General features: G+C 34.5%; 1 protein-coding gene across 3 annotated transcripts; it reads left to right on the plus strand.

Moving 5' to 3' along the window:
* The first annotated feature begins 3,690 nt into the window (after window positions 1-3,690).
* Window positions 3,691-9,059, plus strand: LOC124824878 (dual specificity protein phosphatase-like protein). 3 transcript variants are annotated; one of them, XM_088115272.1, is made up of 3 exons: window positions 3,691-3,918; window positions 5,727-5,997; window positions 8,768-9,059. In XM_088115272.1, exons 2-3 carry the CDS (start codon window positions 5,763-5,765, stop codon window positions 8,839-8,841), a joined length of 309 nt encoding a protein of 102 aa, XP_087971398.1. In that variant the 5' UTR covers window positions 3,691-3,918; window positions 5,727-5,762; the 3' UTR covers window positions 8,842-9,059. The 3 variants fall into 3 exon arrangements, with proteins under 3 accessions (XP_087971398.1, XP_047153342.1, XP_087971399.1); XM_047297386.2 differs by lacking the exon at window positions 8,768-9,059 and adding an exon at window positions 6,088-6,437 and having other exon boundaries at window positions 3,728-3,918; XM_088115273.1 differs by lacking the exons at window positions 3,691-3,918; window positions 8,768-9,059 and adding exons at window positions 4,003-4,068; window positions 6,088-6,437.
* Window positions 9,060-19,443: the final 10,384 nt, after the last annotated feature.

The following is a 19,443-nucleotide window of genomic DNA, read 5'->3' on the forward strand; positions in this document are numbered from 1 at the left end:
ATGGTTTTAATTTTATTGTAGCTTTGGGACGTTGAACGTCTGGGTTTGGCTTTTTTCGATGGTGGTACCTTTTTCCCTAGAATCCTAAATTGGCCTTCGTTGAAACTAAGGTCAAAGAAAATTGAGTCCTATTCTAGATGAAGAATGTAAGTAATTCAAGAATTTTTGAATTGATTATTCATATAAGTTGAGTTCATATTATTTGTTTTCATCATTTGGTTATTGAAATAATTTCATGTGTTTAATGGTTTTAGATATGTTAGGATTGGTTCCTTAGAGAGGAGGATCTTGTCAACTTAACCATTCACATTGAATTCCATTTGGATGAAGGGTCAATGCCCGAAGGAGCAATGCCTCCAAACACCATATCATGATCTTGGTGACAATTGGGAAGAAGTTAGAGACAAATTTGGATGGTCTTTCAATGGTTGTTGGATGAGAAGAAATTGTACAGGATAATGATTCAATTTGACCGTCCATTCAGGTATGAAATTTGGTTGTCTATTGCAAATTATTTTATCTTTTGAAGCCACATGTTTGAATATAATTGAATATGTCTTTTTTGTTAGGATTGTCTGTGAAATTTGTGGGTAAATCCTTATCTAAATGGAATGTTACTGTTTGGGACCGACCAAGTAGGTCGACAACCTGATAATAATGCTTTAAACTAAGTGTTATTTTTTAATTTTTCTGTTTAATGTGATTGTATTAATGTTAATTTATTATTGTATTAATGTTAGTTTATTATATTTTTTTGTAGGACATGCTTTTTGTACCAACCCCTTTTAGGTACTTTGAGAAAAGGTGGTCTAGAGTTGTGAAGAGGATTGCCTTTAGCCCCTTATATGTTGTATAAGCACTGTGTTAATGTTTTTATTTTTAATTTTTGTAAAAGCAATGTTTGATAATGAATTTTCAATTTGATTACAGACCCATGTGCTGCACGACTCAAGGAAAAAAAATTAATCGCAAAGTGTGGACATTAGGTGACTATCGCGCGTACTTATTCTAAAATAATTGGTTTTGAGGACATTTTTTTAGTTGACCTTATGAGTAACCTATTATTGGTAGAGCTTAATTTAATAGCAAAGAAATTTGTATGTTGTCTGTAAAGCTTTTGACATATGTATTGGAGTGTAATTGTTTGTCCCAATGGTCCATGAGGGGCATTGGTGGTGCTATGTTGTGAAGATTCCCACATTGGAGTTCTTTTTTTTTTTGTTTCGATCACAAATAGGTTTAATCATTTCAGAGGTCCCTATTTTTGCATAATCGTTTCAAATAGGTGATATTTTTTTATCTCAATTAGGTTCATGTTCCTATAAAATTGAGTCGATTGAAACCTTGTCATTAATTGGACTGGACGGCGTTAAATTTGTTATCTTGTGGCATGCTGATTGCACAATTGTTAAGCACGTGACATAGAAAGCTTGCATTCCGTGAATGTGTAAAGTAGAAATGGAAAAGAATTGGGATTTCATTAAATCCCTAAATTCGAAGATGAAAATCCCTAATTAAAAAGGGTGCTTCAAGTGATTGAACTTGTTTTTGTGCGACGCGGGTGGGTGGGTGGTGATCGAGCTTGTAGTTGTTCTTCTTCGAACAGAATGTTGATGGACCATTCTTGCTGTTCGTCGACATGCAATGTCTGGCGAAAGGAAAACCCTAATGTTTGTTCACCGATTTGTCACTATGGACAGAGATTTATGTTGAGAACTGCTAAAACTATGAAGAATCAAGGCAAACAATTTTGGGGATGCTTCAAGTATAAGGTATGATAGATTGAACCTATTTATTTTGCGGTATTGTTTTTTAGAAGAGTCCATTGTCGTTGATTATTGTGTTTACATAATGGTACTGAAGACGCTGATTGCAACTTCAAATGGTGCATTAATATTGGGTTTTACGAAAGGGGTAGCTACTTGAACTACGAAGGAAACAAAGAAACTTTGGTGAATAATGAAGAATTGGAGAGTACAAGGAAAATTATAGTTAATTTACAGAAATTTGTCTTCATTGTTCAAAAGTGAATGAAGGTGTTGATATTGTTGGCTTTTGTTTTATGTGTAATAAACATAATTTTAGTTTCAATGTTGATGAGAATGGGATGATGTGTTGTAACTTTGTTATAGCTTTGTTCTATTTTAATAAATTGAAGACTTGTTTCGTAAGTGAAAAATTGAGCATTATGTGTTTATGACTAAGTAATTGAATTCTGATTATGGAATCTGATATGATTCGCTTCCATTCTGGTTATGTACCCTAATAATAATGTTATAATTGACAATATTGTAGAACACAAATCCTTGTATGATTGAAATTTCACTTTAATATATGAGTTAGATAATTAATGGAGTAATGGAGGCATCATCAGTAAAAGGGTAGAGTAATTGAATCTGATATCTTGTAATGATAATGTTATCTGATGTTGATGAGAACGAGCCAAATACAAAAGTCAATGAACCAAATATATAACATTGACACAATGAACCAAAGTCGTTGAGTATCAGCCTAATTATATATTCCAACTTTATTCATAAAGTAAGTCATAAATTAATAATAAAGAGTCACGCTTGATTACTTTATTCATATGGTAACTCGTCAATGAATATATAAAAGTGTTCTTTCACTGATTCTTGTATATGGCCAGTTGTAGCATAAGAATGGGAATTGACAGATAGGTGCAGAGAATAAATGTTGAGAATAAGCATGACCTATAGCACCATAACTTGAGTCAGTGTTGACGTTCACTGAGTAATATCAACAATAATATGAACAAGATGAAAAAGTTACATAGACAAATAAACATTAAGAAAGTTGTGAAATTGTTCCATAAACATGTGGCATTCCGATATCAAACATTTGCAAGTCATACATTCGTATATCAAAGATAACATTTCATAAACATTAAGAAAATGGTGAAATTTTTCATATTAGTAATATGTTACAAAATAATGTGATAGACATTACAATTGTCCATTTTTATCACAAAAACATTACAATTGTTCAGAGCAGTTATAAATATGCAATTCATATTTTTAACTTATTTAACAATTAGGACACACAAAAAATACAACTATAACAACAAAAACAAATTTATTTCTATTATAGTGACATAACTTTTATTATTTATTAAATTAATAACTAATTTTTATTACTTTTATTTCACATTTATTTTTTATTCATAAATAAAGTCGTGTCAAATTCACAATATTTCAATACAAAATTCATTTCACAGATATTGTTCCATGAACATATGATTTCAGCTCTACGCTAAAATCATCTCAACCTGTCATGATTTTAGGACAAAATCAAAATCACTGAAGTCGCTCTAATACGTTACGATTTCTATTCTCGATGAAAAAAAATTAAAGCAAACAATATTAACTTTAATGAGAGTTGTGTGCTTTAGTTTTGTGTTAAAAGTCATTCATAATTGACACAAAACTAAAGTAGTGTTAATGTTGGACGATTTCAGTTTTATTATAGTAAAATGGTTCAATCTTGCAATGACTTATACATATTGAACTCGTACCGGTATAAACTACCTAATGATGTAATTTTTGTAAGACTTACACCACATTGGTCATTTCATCCTTGAATTGCCTAATTTAAAAATAAAAAATAAACCTTTTACACGTAACAATACGTTAATAAAATTTAAAAATAACTATAATAAAATTAAACTTGTTATATTAATATTTTTGTTCTACTAAAATACTAGATCAACCTTAAGAAATATATATTGAATCGATACTTACAGATCATAAACGCTTATCACCGTCACCCATTCACTCAGCTCAACAACACTGAAACAAAAGAAAATAATAGAACGTAAAAGGGAGGAGAAAGACTACAGATTAAGGGTTTTTTTTGGAGGAATCATAAATCAGAGAAATTGGAGGAAAGGATTTCTTGGTAACTCTCTTCTCTCTTTTTTTTTTATGTATAAATTATAAAGATATCATATACATGTGTTTTTCATCTTCTTAATTTCTCTGAATGACCCGCACCCGTGTGGAAATGAATTTAAATTTTTTTAAATCAGAGTTGAATGTTGTCAATATTGTGGGACGCTTGGTATTTTAGTTGGGTTTGTGAATTTAACATCATGGTAGTTAGCTGTATACCAAGTGTTTGATGAAACGCCAACTTTGGGTGACTGCTTGCGTTGTGAACATGTTAACTCGCGCGTGTCAGAAATGAGAGGTACTTATCTGTTATGAGTTTGTTACTCTGTTGAGTTGTAGTAGTTTGTATAAGTAATTTGGTGTAAGCATTCCAATGTTAGAAGAACAAAGTTACTATTCAGGAAATCTGAATTTTCGCTCAATGTTTTTTAGTTGTATTACTTTTCGTCCTTTCCTCTTGGTTTTGGATATAGCTTATAGTGGGTCCATTGATTTGAACCTGTGCTGATTACTTCAAGGTACGGGTACTATATTCCTTTGGTTTTAGTTACTATTTGACATGTCTTTAGTGCTATTAAGTTAATCTAAATTGTAGGACTTTCTGTTTGAGATGCACCGTGCATGCTGGCTGGCTTAAGGTTTATGTGAATATGATCTGCTTATTCTGAAGCTAGTTACACTGACCTAGGTTAGCATGTTAGCAGGTTAGATATCATTATTTGATAGCTGGTGAATCAAGAGATGCATATGTTGTGAATTGGGGATGACTTTTTAAGGAATTGTTCGTTTTCATAACTTTATTTGTTTCTGTTATTGATAAAATAGGCCAAGGGAGGCCCAAATAGGTGGATTAAAGACTATATTATCCTTTTAACAATATTATTCAGTTTTATTTTAAATATCTTAAAATTTAGATGATGACACATTTAGTATTGTCATTCATTAGGTTTGTATTGGGTATCAATGAATAATATAAGAAAGTTTATTTTGTCTTTGGCCTCTCTCCATAGCCTTTTCATGGTAGATTTTTAGAAGTAGCAGTACCTTGGTTCTTTGCATCCTGACAGTTTTTATTGGTGTTCTCCTTTTTGTGCTGTATAAACAGGATTCTGGGAATATGTTTCAGAAGCCACATGAGTTTGAGTTTGGCTAGTTACGTAAATACCACTAGTATCTGTGGGTCTTTTTTAATAAAAAATTTAACTATCATTCTTGTTTGATTTACACTTCCATCAATTTTGTGTTCAGTTTTGTAATTGACCTGATCCATTTCAGTGCATTTTGCTATACAATCTGGTGACTAATGTTTGGTCCTTTATTCCATCTAATTCTGCAATGGACGCTGATTCATAGAAGTGAATTTGCATATCTAGAATAGGAATGGTTGTTGAAACTTTCATTTTTATAAATTTTTCATCTGGTTATTGGCACAAGTATTTGATTTTATTCTAATAGTAACTTGGGTATTATGGATGCATAAGTCTCACATCGATTAATATGGAATGCTTGATAAAGCATTTAATGTTTGGCTTTCCCCATTAATAGTTTGTTTTTGAGGTATCTCTAGACTCTAGTCATTAATACTAACGGACTTGATTGTTTTTACAGTGTCCTTATCCTGTATATGTTTTGCATCACATATTGTTTCATTGGTATTTTTATTATGCTCACAATGGAACTAATCTAAAACCTGTATGAACTGTGTTTTTTGGTGAAAATTGTTATATGACGCTACATGCTAATTGCAATTGTAATTGTCTGGGAGTTTTCGACATCAAATTATTGCATTATATTCTTTTGCTTATAAATTTGCAGTGTATAAACCCAATATCATTTGATTATTCAATACAAATGGCTGAAGCTAGTAGCTCTCAGACAGAAGCCACTACCAAACCTCAACTTATATACCGGTGTAAGAAATGCAGAAGAATTGTTGCTTCAGAGGAAAATATAGTTTCCCATGAGCGTGGGAAAGGAGAATCAAGCTTCAAGTGGAAAAAGAGAAGCAGTGAAGCCTGGGAAGCGGAAAAGACACCAGTTGATTGCACTTCAATATTTGTTGAGCCGATGAAATGGATGGAAGCAGGTACGTGTAAAATTTCCCTCATACATTTTATTTGCCATAAAATAATGTCAAACTTCACACTAACACTTTGTATATGGATTGGCTTGGAAGTACAAGAAGGTAATGTGGGGGATAAACTTCTGTGTATGGGTTGTAATGCTCGTTTGGGTAATTTCAACTGGGCTGGTATGCAGTGCAGCTGTGGAGCCTGGATTAACCCTGCTTTTCAGCTGCATAAAAGTAGGTTAGATGAGTGTTATATGTAAATCAATCAACTTGCAGTTTTCCAGAAGATCCAGAGCTTGCTTGAAAAAAATATGAAGGTTATTCTTTTTCTGAACAAAAGACAATGGCAGCTTAGCTTGGGAGATTGTAATGTACAACTCCATGCTTGTTATTGATTAGAACTTACAGTACATTGTTTTTATAATACTAATATTCAAAATAAGTTTTATTTTTAATTTATTTTTTCACCGTTAAAATTTGTTTCTTCAGCATGTTTATAATGAAAGGAATGACATCCCAAAAGTAAAAATACGATGTAATTTGTATCATGAAAGGGGGGGTAAGAATTTTTACAATGGAACTACGGATCTATTAATAACTTGTTATGTTTGTTAAAGATAATAAACAAATTAAATGGTATAAAAAATAAAAACATACTGTACCCAAAGAAATTCGAAGGAAGTTTGAGTGTGTCAGACCTCGGAAAAACGCACCCAAACCCTCCTGTCAGTCATTTAAAACGCACCCAAAACTCTCTGCGCGGACGCCAGGTGTCAAGCAACGAAGATTAGAAAATCAGATAGTCGAATGCAGGTGTCAACGAGTGAGCGGACGTTCGTTTTAACGAGAGAAGCAAAATTTGATTTTCTGAAATTCCCGTTTCACTCACTCTGCATGCACCCTTCTTCTTCTAACTACTCCGATCTTTTATTTTCTCTTTCTTCTCTCTAGAAACTCTCCCTTCTCTCTACCAAAAACTCACCTTTTCTCTGCTCCGACCACCGTTCAGGCACCGTAGGAGCATTCTCGGCGTCTCAAGTTTCATCTTGAACCGAACAAGCTTCAAGTTTGAGCGGGTAAGTGTATCTGTCCTTGGTCGTTCGTCTTTTGTTACATGCAAAACCAAGTTATGGTTGCATGCGGGAGTGTAGTCTAAGTTATTTTGGTTTCTTGCTGTTTGGTTTAGTTTGAAGAATTATTGATTGTCAAGGGTATAAAGATTTTAGTCGGGCGAACCAAAAACCTACTCTTAGGACGTTAATCACTACCCAGGTAAGGGAAGCTTATCTAATTTAATTGTATGTTGTTGTACGTTCGTTGATAAGGAATGCATGTTGCTGAATGGTTGAATGTATATATCAAGTATGAATACTGATATGGTAGTTGATGTGGAATATGATTTTTTAGTATGATATGAATTGTATGAAGTAAACCAACTGATTTTGATTTGAATTCTATAAGGTTATGAAACTATGTATTGAGAAACGAATTGAATATAAATGAGATCTGAATATGTATTCCCCTATGATAGTGTACGTTCGTCATTGAACAGTCCTTGACCGTTCGGTGGTCCTATTAAATTTTGTTGGAAATTGAATTCTTTCATTTGGAAAGAACTCTAGCTGTCGACGAGCGCCTTCTTGTGATAGTACTGTGCTTGAGCGTTTGGCCAAGCATAGTTGTATCTAAGTATTCGGTGATAAACTTAAACCATGTAAATACATGTATTTGTTTATAGTAATCATTCTCGAACACAATTCTGATAATATCCCATGTATAAATCTTTCTATTACAAATTTTAGTAGTGCTCGGTCTTCCACCAAGCGCTTGTACTTGTTATAGTTGATCAAATTTGATGAATCAGCGTTCGTCCACTTTAGTAGAACTTTTCCTTACCATGTTCGGTCATTGATTGGCATTAGGTTTCTGTAATTGAATTATTCTAAAAACGGTTCTTTAACGTCTTGAGGTGTCTACATCCATTGGATCCGGCCTAGAGCCTCCGTACTTAATTTGTTCTTTGAGTATTGGTCTGAACTCACGAGAGTCAGTTCATTGAACTGATTCACGTGGTAAATAACGTTCGTCATATATTGTATTATTAGACTCGGTTTATTATTAAATCTAAAAGTAACTCTCTCGGTCTTATTCTGTTCTGGAACAGGAAATTTATCGGTCTAGTTCCTATCGTTCGTCCTCGTCCTGAAGAGGGCTGAACGTTCGGTATTTGAGGTTCTTAGAAATGATGATAAAAACGACACTAAAGTGAAAGATCATAAAGGATAAAGAGTATATGAGATAAATAAAAGGTTGTGGATTTTGGACGAGCGTTCCAGGGAGGAATGACTCTTGGATGAATATTGGAATTGTAAAGTATGAATGTGGAAATGCTTAGCTGGCGGTTCATCCTGATGTTCCGTGAATACTCGTCCTCACGTAGAGGAGGGTAGGTCATGTGTGGGAACGGCAGGAGATCCTAGTCCTTAGGGGTACTTTGGACGGAACGGACTAACCTCGGGTGGCAGCTGATGAGAGAATTTCAGTTACTACATCACCCGGGTGCACAAACGTCGTAGCTACACAGAATTCATACAGTCCGGACAGTCAATCTAGTGTTAGGCTTGGTATGATTCGTATGTTGAATTTCTTTTATGTGTTGGATTGTTTAAAATATATGTTGATGCTTGAATTAAATTACATAAGCTTACCCTGTGTTTTATTGTGTTGTCTCGTCCTTGTACGTCCGTCTTGTCATTGCAATGATCATCCGTGTGGATGTGAGCAGATGGAGACGCGCTGTTGGAGGATGCGCTAGAAGAAGAAAATTTGATAGAAGTGGAAGTGAAGACCGAGCAATAGGAACGTTCGGCTAGTTTGTGGTAGTTGGTCTTTTGGTAAGGTGATCGTTCGATCACCTTCTCTTTTAGTTTTGTATGATCGTTCTGTATGGGTTTTGTAAACCGTTCGGTCAAATAGTATTTTTCTTGTACAGGTTAAGTTTGTACCTCATGTAAGGTCGTTCGGCTATTGATGTACACTCTCTTTTAATATTAAAAACTGATCTGTGTTATTGTTAATTGTAATTATTCTATTATATGGTTAAATGCTATATTTTTGGGATGTTACAAAGTGTAATATTTCTTTGTTTGGACAGTTAATATTGGATAAATAAAGTCGGATAAAATGGATAATAACGACGAATTTAGAAAGAGATTGTAATTTTGTGGTATTTGATCTCAAAGTAATGTTTTAATATTTATATTTTCAATTTTAGTTTTGGTGTAATCATGTTTTATTTATTTTATTCAAATCTAGTGATAAAAAATTAAAGTTAATAACTATTAAAATTACTTGTATGATCTTTATATTAAAGATTCAATATATTTATTTCACTTATTTAACATTAAAATAATTTTAAAAAAAATTGACTTAATATGAACTAAATTTGAATAACTTGAATAAATTCACCTCTAAACCAAACCATTCATACTCGACAAACTCCATAAGTTAAGGCTTTGTTCACTTGGAGGAGATTATTTGGGAAAGAGTGAATGGATGGATTTAAGAAGATTTGAGGGTAAATTTTTAGTTATTTATTTGAGTGAATTTAAAGGTAAGTGATAGTGGATTTGTAAGTAAAATTTATGAACATTAGTGTAGGATTTGATTGATGTGACAGATAAAAAAAAAATATTTAATTGATAGAAATTAAAGACTATCAAAATATCCCTAGTAATTGTAAAAATATTTATAGAGTAAAAAAATAAAATTAATCATTAAAATTAATTTTAAAAATGTAAAAAAAATTATAATTTAATAAAATAAATTTATTTTTAAATTAATATTTTTTGTAATATACTTTACTACCAAGTAGTCTGAGAGATTGAATATTTTTTATGAAAAAACAAACTTCTAATTGAATGGGTTAAAAAATTAAACCCATGTAAATACAAGTGGGTTCAGCCTGTAGAATCTACCCCTTCCTCTATGTGTTTAATTTCCCTACCATTTCTTCTCCCTTCCCACCTTTGTATTAAACAAAGCGGCCCAATATAGTAAAACCAGAAAGGATCCCAATATGTTAATAATGATTGTTAACAATATTTTGACAACAGACAGGTCTCAAAATGCTATTAGGTCATTTAAAATAATATTTCTTCAGAAAAAGCTGGTGTGCAAGAGCGTTGGGAATTGGTTTTCGAAAATACCCCTCCCACTTTATAATTTTTCATTCTTTCTCTATTTTCCATTTTCGTTTTCATTTTCTGCGTGTTCTCTCTTACTTGTGGTTCTTCTTCTCTCTCTCATGAAGCAAGCACAAAGGGTCGTCTTCTTCGATGAGGCAATCCGGTGAGACTTGCTAAAGCAATGGAAAACTCTGTGTTGACAGGGTCGCACCTCACACAAAAATTGATTGCATAAAAGAATGCAGTATAGTACTAGGAAGTGACTCCTAGGTCGTCTCTCAAGGACCAAATTGGGTTCAGTCTCAAATCAAACACGTAGTAGGGAGGTTTTGGTGAAAGATTTTTACTTTGATGTGGTAAAATTAAATTAAACTGGAAATTAAATAAAACACAACCGAATATAATTGAAAGCATTAAAGTGCATGAAAACATTTAAAGAAAACAATACAATAGATAAATATTCAAACACAATTCAAATTATAAAAATGCAACAATTAAGCTAAAACATTAAATGCAATATTTTAAGGTAGACATTAAAACAATGAATCTAAAAGAAAGAAGAAATATGGATGCAACCCGTGAACGTGAGAATGCTCCCAAGAGAATTGGAAATTAAAATTGTTTCTAAAATGAACTCTTGGCCGTGACACCACATCTCCTCCAACGTACTTCCCTTCTTCTTCTTTCACGTGAATCACCATCCAAATTAAATCACGTGACAACAGTAACAACATTTCTCCATGCCAAACCGTGACAGCTACTCTATCTAATCACTCTACTACTATTCTCTAAAGAAAGAAAGGGAGAATTAAATAAAAGCAAGGCTACTAAATTAAGAGTACTTGTACCAATTGAAACTGAATAAAGCTCGGGAGAAAAACGGAAATAAGCTTGGAAGAAAAATGCTACTGAATGAAACACGTCAATAAATTTAAGCACCATGAAATGGAATAAAATAAAATAAACGAGGGAGCTGAACATTGATGTAACCGAAACTGGATGTGACAATTGCAATGAAAATGTTGGAAGTGGAAGTAGCTTTTTAGAATAAAGTAAAAGAAAATTCCTTTCCAGCTCCTAGCCAAGACACCCTTTCTCCTATATTCTCCTAAGTGAGAAAAAGAAAAGCTCTCTCCGTTGGCGGCTGCTACCTAGTGCGTTCCTGCTGCTACCCATAACCCTCCATGCTGCTTTCTTTCTCTAGCTCTCTCTCCTCCTCCGTCGTGGCTACATCTCTCCTCTCCCATCTGTTTTTCTCCAAACTTCTAGACCTACCTCCACGTTGCTTGCTGGGCCGAGAAGAGCTGCTGGATGCCTTGCTGGACCGTGAGCTCCTTCAGCTGCTGTGGACGTGTTGGACGAAGCTTTCACTCTGTTGGACGCAACCCCTCTTTTACTGGATGCTCCATTCATCCGCGCACTACATTCTTTGCTGGTGCTTCTTCTTTTTGCCACTTCTTTTCTCACCGTCACACCACTTCAATCTAGCTGGACGGTGATGCTTGCTCAAGGGTCGTTTACTGCTGTGTTGTGCACCTCCCTTCCAGCCACGTGCTCTTCTAATTGAATCCAGCGTGGACGCTGTTGTGTTGGACCGAGGAAATGAGCGTGGACGTGTGCTGGATGTCTCGGGCCGTGGATGTGCTTTCATTATTGGATGTGCGTGAAGCCTTCCAAGATGAAAGCCAAGACCGTGAGCGTGGACGTGGATCCAAGCCCATGACGTGCTTACTTATTGCTGCGGTGTGCACCCAAAATTCAATCTGTGCACCTCCCTTGTGTACCTTTTTTTTTCGTGGAGAGTCTTTAATTATGTGGCAGCCTTCCAAATATCCAAAATCGTATTTCCAAAATTTTCTCTGCAAAATAATAAGCTCAGATAATTCAAATTAATTAAAATTAGAATTTTTGGTCAAATTAAGCACAATTAAGAAAAATGAGAAAATACTAAACATTTAAGCATAATTCCCTATGAATTCTAGCACAATAAGCTAAGTGAAGTGAATAAAATATTGACTCATAACTCCGGTGAGAAGTTATTCCATTTCCCTTTTGCATTATCCATTTCTCCTTTCCCATGTCCCATTTCCCCTTTCTCCTTTCCCCTTTCTCATTTCCCCTTTCTCCTTTCTCCTTTCCCCTTTCCCCTTTCCCCTTTTCCCTTTCCACTTACTCCAATTTGATTTACCCTTTATCATTTTCAGTGTTCCCATTTCCATTTTCATTTTACCCTAGGGTCATTGATTTATTTTTCATGCAGTTGAATTTGCGTCATTCTTTCAAAATAAAGTATGTTGGTGATTTGAATGGAAGATTGACCCCACACCAGAAAAAGTTAATTGCAAAGACACCATTCAGTTGGCTTTCAGAATTGTTTAACAATAACTTGAAATTAAACTCATTTAGGAAGCTTAGAAAAATGTTGTTTTTGAGAAATTAACTGCATCTAGTACAGTAGTTTAAAAATTATGATTTAGTAGTCATTTCAAAGCTCTTTGAATCTAAATTCCAATAAAACAAGAATCAACTCATTTAGAGTTCAGTAGAGAAAGTTAAGAGCAAAACAACCAAAAAAGGTCAAAGCTGACACGAATATATAAAAAGTTAACTTTAAAGAATTAATTGTACCTACTTAGATGTCCAAATATTACAAATTAGTAGTGATTGGAAAGATTTCTGAGTCTATTTTCTAATAAAAAAATAATCAACTCATTTAGGGTTTGATGGAGAAAGTTAAAAGCAAAACAACCAAGAAAGGTCAGAGATGGTAGGAATATATATATATATAAAACGTTAACTTTAAAGAATTAATCATACCTACTTAGATGTCCAAAACTTATAAAATTAGTAGTCATTGGAAAGTTTTTTGAGTCTATTGTCTAATAAAAAAAGAATCGCATCATTTAGAGGTCTGTGGGAAAGGTTATGATAAAATAGTCAGCAAAGGTCAGAATTGAGTTTTGGGCAGTCCATGGTGAAGGAAAGACCTAATATTGGTGTGATGACCAAGTTAGGTCAAGTCCACAAACAAGTGTAGGTCATACAGTCCCTTGTGATCGATTACAATGGCCCTGTAAACGGTTACGCGTGCAAAAATTTGGTTTTATACAAAATCTTATACTATAGTACCCAACTGTGAGAACGTCACTCCCCAAACATAATTTTCATACTTTTTTCAGATTTCTTCAATGGATGACACTTCTTTTTAGTGTATAAGTGTGAGTAGAGCTTGAAAACTGAGGTTTGGGCAATTCATGGTGGAGGAAAGACCCAATGTTGGTGTGATGACCAAGTTAGGTGAAGTCCTTAAATAAGTGTAGGCCATTCAACCCCTTGTAATCGATTACAATGGCCCTGTAAACGATTACGCATGCAAAAATTTGGTTTTATACAAAAACTTGTAGTTTAGTATCCAACTGTCAGAACATCACTCCCCAAAGACAATTTTTTGTTTTTTTTTCAGATTTCTTCAATGGATGACACTTCTTTTTAGTGTATAAGTGTGAGTAGAGCTTGAAAACTGAGGTTTGGGCAGTCCATGGTGGAGGAAAGACCCAATGTTGGTGTGATGATCAAGTTAGATGAAGTCCTCAAACAAGTTTAGGACATACAATCTCTTGTAATCGATTACAATGGCTCTGTAAACAATTACGCATGCAAAAATTTGGTTTTGTACAAAAACTTGAACCGTAGTACCCAACTATGAGAACGTCACTCCCCAAAGGCAATTTTAGTGATTTTCTCAATGGATGACACTTCTTTGCATGTTTAAGTATGAGAAGAGCTTGAAAACTAAGGTTTTGACATTCCATGGTGGAGGAAAGACCCAATGTGGGTGTCATGACAAAGGTAGGTTAAGTCCTCAAACATGTGTAGGCCATTTAGAAAGCTTAAAAAAATTGTTTTTGGAAAATTAATTGCACCTAGTATAGTGGTCTAAAAATTATGAGTTAGTGGTCATTTGAAATCTCTTTGAGTTTAAATTCCAACAAAACAAGAGCCAACTCATTTGGAGTTCGGTGGAGAAAGTTAAGAACAAAACAACCAGTAAAGGTCAGAGGTGGTATGAATATATAAAACGTTAACTTTAAAGAATTAATTGTACCTACTCAAATGTCCAAAAATTACAAATTAGTAGTCATTGGAAAGATTTTTGAGTCTATTTTCTATTAAAAAAAGAATCAACTCATTTGGGGTTCGGTGGAGAAGGTTAAAAGCAAAACAACCAACAAAGGTCAGAGGTGGTAGGAATATATAAAACGTTAACTTTAAAGAATTAATTGTACCTACTCAGATGTCCAAAAATTACAAATTAATAGTCACTGGAAATATTTTTGAGTCTATTTTCTAATAAAAAAAAGAATCGCATCATTTAGAGGTCTGTGAGAAAAGTTATGATTAAAATAGTCTGCAAAGGTTAAACTTGATAGCACATTATCTTATATGTATATCTTTCCCCTTATTCATATATCTATTATTTATTGAAAATTTCTTTTAAAATTTGTGCATTGTAACAACATTTTTGCATGGATTCCTCATGTTGCTCATCATTGATGGTGTCAAGTGTATCAAAACACAGTTTTTCCCACTCAATTGTGGAGGAAAAAGCCCATATATGTTTTTAAACCAAGGTAGGTGAAGTCTATGACCATTTTTGACAAAGTTATGCCTTGGTAATTGATTACGGGTTCCCTGTAATCGATTACCAAGGGCTAATTGCTGGTTTGTACAAAAAGTAATATGTGACTTGGCAGTTGGAAGAACTTGACTCCCCAAGGTCATTTTTTATGTCTTTTTGGATGATTTTAGGTATGTTTTTACGTGATTTATTCCATTTTTTTACATGGATGATTGATTTTATTTATTGATATTGCGAAATACTTCTTTTTTCTCACTGAACAAAGCCCCAGCCTTGGAGAAAGGAGACATCTTTTCTCGTTGATGGAGAGCGCGAGAGAGGTAGAGAGGCAGAACTAACGTTGATGGAGGTCACTTTCGATGTGTTCCAATGGATGAGAAAACAAGAACAAATCAAGAGAGGAAGACAATGCAAAAATGCGAAAACAAAATGAGACGAGAGAGATAAAGAAGACAACCAACAGAGAAGAGAGTTTCGGTGGATGTCACGGTGGTCGATGAAAACGACGTGCAACCAAGAGACAACAGTGAGAAAGACTTGAGATAAAGATAGAGATTTTAAGTTGTTGAGAGGAAGAAGATGAACCCCTTTTCGAAATGATATTTCATAACCCGTGAAACAAAATTCGTTCCCAAAACACCCTCTGCATAAGATTTCATTTCTAAAGATATTATTTGAAACGGACCAATCAAATGCTGCCACTTGGCGTTGTCAAAAAGGTGGCAAAACTGAGTTGTTAAACAAACATTTTCCACCCAAAAACTATAGTGTCCATGTTATTCCTAATATACAATTATACTACAACTTAAAAACACAATTTCCATTCCAATCATTCTACAAAAAATTATGTGCCTGAAATCACTTCCCTTTAGCCATATTCCTATTCTTTGTTTACAATGTATGCACTCAAACTTTGAACATCACATTTCGTTCAATAATACTCGAAAGATCCATTGTCATAATAAAGATAGCGCACAAAGACTGAAAAGAACAATTATGTCCTTACCACATTTGGAATACTATCGTTTATTCAAAACAAATAACTACACAAGTCAAACCGACAAAGAACTATGATTTCTAACCAGGAAAAAGGATCGACAAATCAATACTTGCAAACATTATTTATTCAAAAACCAGACACTCATGATGCACTAACTTAGCAACTTATTTTCCAAACAATTAAGGAGAAAATAGTTGAGCCATACCAAGGTTTGAGTCCCAGCAGTACACATCGTTGATGAGGAGAATTTAACTCAGCAGCTTATAGGTTGAAATCTCTTAGAGCACACGGTCGTGGGAAGCAGTCTCTGGCTTGTGGGGGAGGGTTTCGTAGGAGAAGGCAATGTGGTTGAGAAAGTAGAAGACGAGGTCGCCGACAGCGACACCAAAGGAGTGAAGAGAGTCGTTCGACGAAGAGGCTCGAATTTCGTCCTTTCTGTTGAGGGAAAGGTGTAGAGAAGGTAAAGGCGTTTATTATGGACTCAAGATCTTTCACTCTTCTTTTCATTCTCCAGCTTCGTCGAATGATTGAAAGAGCATGGGATGGAGGTCTCTGCATCCTCCACCATCACAGATCATGGGCCAAGGTTGATCCTCCACCTTCCTCACATAATGAGCATCCACCACCAAGCAAACTCGAGCTTCGTCAAACATCACGCCGCCTCCACCTCCACAATGAAGCTTGCAACCAAATGGTCCAAGAGAACCGAATACAGCGTCAAACGTGAGGGCACACACATGGAACCAAATATGGAGCTTGGGAACCGAATATAGGGTTGTGGGAACCGAATACGGGTAGTTCTGCATAATGGGAAACCAAATACAACTGTATGGGAATCGAATACAGGTTTTGTGTAAATCCTTGGCACGCGTGAAACCGAATACCGCTGGATTGGAACCGAATACGCTTCGGTCCAATTTCATTTCAAGCATTGTTCTTCATCTTCTTCAACTTCAAACACGCGTATTCAAATTCAACCACTTCGACATTCCTTCCTTTCTTCGCAAACAAACACGCAATTAACTTCATTTTGTCGCTTTCAAACATCCTTGAACAGTAATTTCTGCTGTTGTAAACATAGACTAAATTATGGGTTTTGAATACTAAATGTGGTTTATATTCAATTGGTTAATTTTGTAATTTACTTTTTTTGTAACTTTTTGTTTGTGAAGAGTATATTGATATTCTGGTGCAAAACTGTGCAAAACTATGTTGCTTTATTTCGTCAAAACAGACTATTATATAGCCAAACAAAATACATAAAATTTAGTCAACGTATAACTTACGTGACCGTGTTCAAAACAAACTATTCCTAAAAACAAGGTTCTCCCTATGTATCAAGATTTATTAAACAGAAGCAAAAACAACTTTAAACAATAATAAAACCATTTCATTCCCTCCCTAATACACTAAAAATTCAATTAGTTTATTTCAGTACGATCAAACATTCCCATCTTCTTTTTTAGCTTCTGCAGGCTTCAAATTTCAAGGCTTCAGTCATTAAATCTGCAACTTGTTCCTGAGTTCCACAGTGCACCAACTCAATTTCTTTATCTTTCACAAGATCTCTTAAAAAATGAAAATGCACTCTGATATGTTTACTTCTTCTTTGCATAACTGGATTTTAGGAAAGTTTAATAGTTGAACTGTTATCACAAATGACAAAGATGTTGTCTTGTGAATGAGTTGAAAAACTCAAAACTCTTCTCATCCATATATATTGCTTGACAGGCACTAGCAGCAGTAGCTACAAACTATGCCTCTATACTTGAAAGAGTAACAATTGGTTGTTTCTTTGACATCCATGACACTGCTCCTAAACTGAATAAGAACATATAACCATATGTGCTCTTAGAATCATCCTCATCTCCTGCATAATCAGAATCTGTAAATGCAAGCAAATTTTCCTCACCTCATTTCCTATAAAATATTCCATAACTAGTTCCCTTTAGACACCGTAGGATTCTTTTAGCCGCTTGTAGATGTAACTCAATTGGTTTGGAAATGTATTTGCTAATTAAACTCACACTGAACATGATATATGGCCGTGTAGTCGTTAGCTACATTAAACTTCCCACAATCAGTTTGAAGTAAATGTTATCCACAATGGCACCATCAACATTTTTATTAAGCTTACTCCCTAGGACAATTGGACTCATCACAGGTTTGCTTTCAGTGATAGCAAATCTTTTCAGAACATCATTTGCATATTTATTATTGCCAGTATACATCAGATGATCAACATAAATGTTGACGATTAATATGTTCCTTTCAGTGTCCTTTTTTATGAATGTGCTCTTTCCCTTTTTCACATATCCCTCTGGGTTCTCAACATACACATCTTCATTCAACACTCCATGCAAGAATGCAAATTTGACATCTAGTTAAAAGATGTTCCACCCTTTGTGTGTTGCAAGAGCCACAACTAGTTGTACCGTGTCCATGTGTGCAATAGGAGCAAATACTTCAAAAATTCAATTCCATGTTGTTGTGAAGATCCCTTAGCTACTAACCTTGATTTATCCTTATCAACTTTTCCCAACTCATTCAATTTTGTCTTATAAACCCATTTAACTCCTATTATTTTTGCTCCAGCTAGTAGATCCATGAGTTCCCAGGTTTGATTCTTTTCAGATTGTTAAAAAAGATGTGCTTCGTTTCTCACACCAAGAGGGGGGTGAATTGGAGATGTATAAAAAATGATCGTTTTTGGAGATGTATAAAAATCCATCGATTGCTGAAGAACTGAGGCAGTAGCCTATAACATATTACCTCAATATTAACCGAGGCCAAAAGACCCCAACCGTTTTACCTCACCCATATATACTTCAGTTCGAAAATCGAAGCATATTGTCAAAAACAATCGTTGTCTTTTCCCTTCACTAGTGCCATGTTCATAACAATCCTATTTTTGTGTTCAGCAACTCCGTTTTGATGTGGTATGTAGGCTGGGATAAGTTTTTGCTTTATACCATTTTCATCACAAAACATTTTCAACACAAGAGAATTAAATTATCCTCCTCTATCTGTTCGGAGACATTTGATGAACGCTCTGACTTGTTGATGGATTGGCAAGTGTACCAAATCACACAAGTAATATAAAATGGTAAGACCAAGTATCGTATCTCAGAGGACTCTCGGCACTAAACAGTCGTGTGATAAATTAAGTAATTAAGACTTAAAATAAACAAGATCATTGGTTTGCGATGCAAAAGCATAAAATAAAATATGAATGCAAATCGATCAATAGTAGAGTAACACAGATGAACGGATGTTGTTTAATATGAGATGAATATGTTGTTGGGGTTAGATTTCACCAGGTTCCCTTTCATGTATATAAGAATTCCTCTTTATGCATTAATGTTAACGTCACTCACTAAAGTACTTAGAACACAATCCCTTGGCGCAATAAGCCTGCCTTGATTCCTAGTTCGTGCAATTCCTAGCATTCCTAGAAAATTAAGTCTGAAGATCATGAGCTTAAGACGACCAAGTACTCATACTCTCATCCCTGAGAAATATTACCCTTGGGAGAATTCAACAAGAACCTGAATTGTAAGGAACCTCCCGGAACTCATGCAATTCATAAATCATGCAACTAAATGAGTTAAATAGAGCAAGCATTAAAACATATG

Source organism: Vigna umbellata, chromosome 5 (genome assembly GCF_029865625.1).
Source record: "Vigna umbellata cultivar VRB3 chromosome 5, Vumbellata_1.0, whole genome shotgun sequence".
Lineage (NCBI taxonomy): Eukaryota > Viridiplantae > Streptophyta > Magnoliopsida > Fabales > Fabaceae > Vigna > Vigna umbellata.

Excerpts from the sequence above, each read along its gene's own strand:
- LOC124824878 (XM_088115273.1), top strand. The coding sequence starts at position 4,003 with ATGACCCGCACCCGTGTGGAAATGAATTTAAATTTTTTTAAATCAGAG. Across the intron at positions 4,069-5,726 it reads AGTTGAATGTTGTCAATATT|TGTATAAACCCAATATCATT; the intron begins GTGGGACGCTTG and ends ATAAATTTGCAG. Across the intron at positions 5,998-6,087 it reads GATGAAATGGATGGAAGCAG|TACAAGAAGGTAATGTGGGG; the intron begins GTACGTGTAAAA and ends TTGGCTTGGAAG.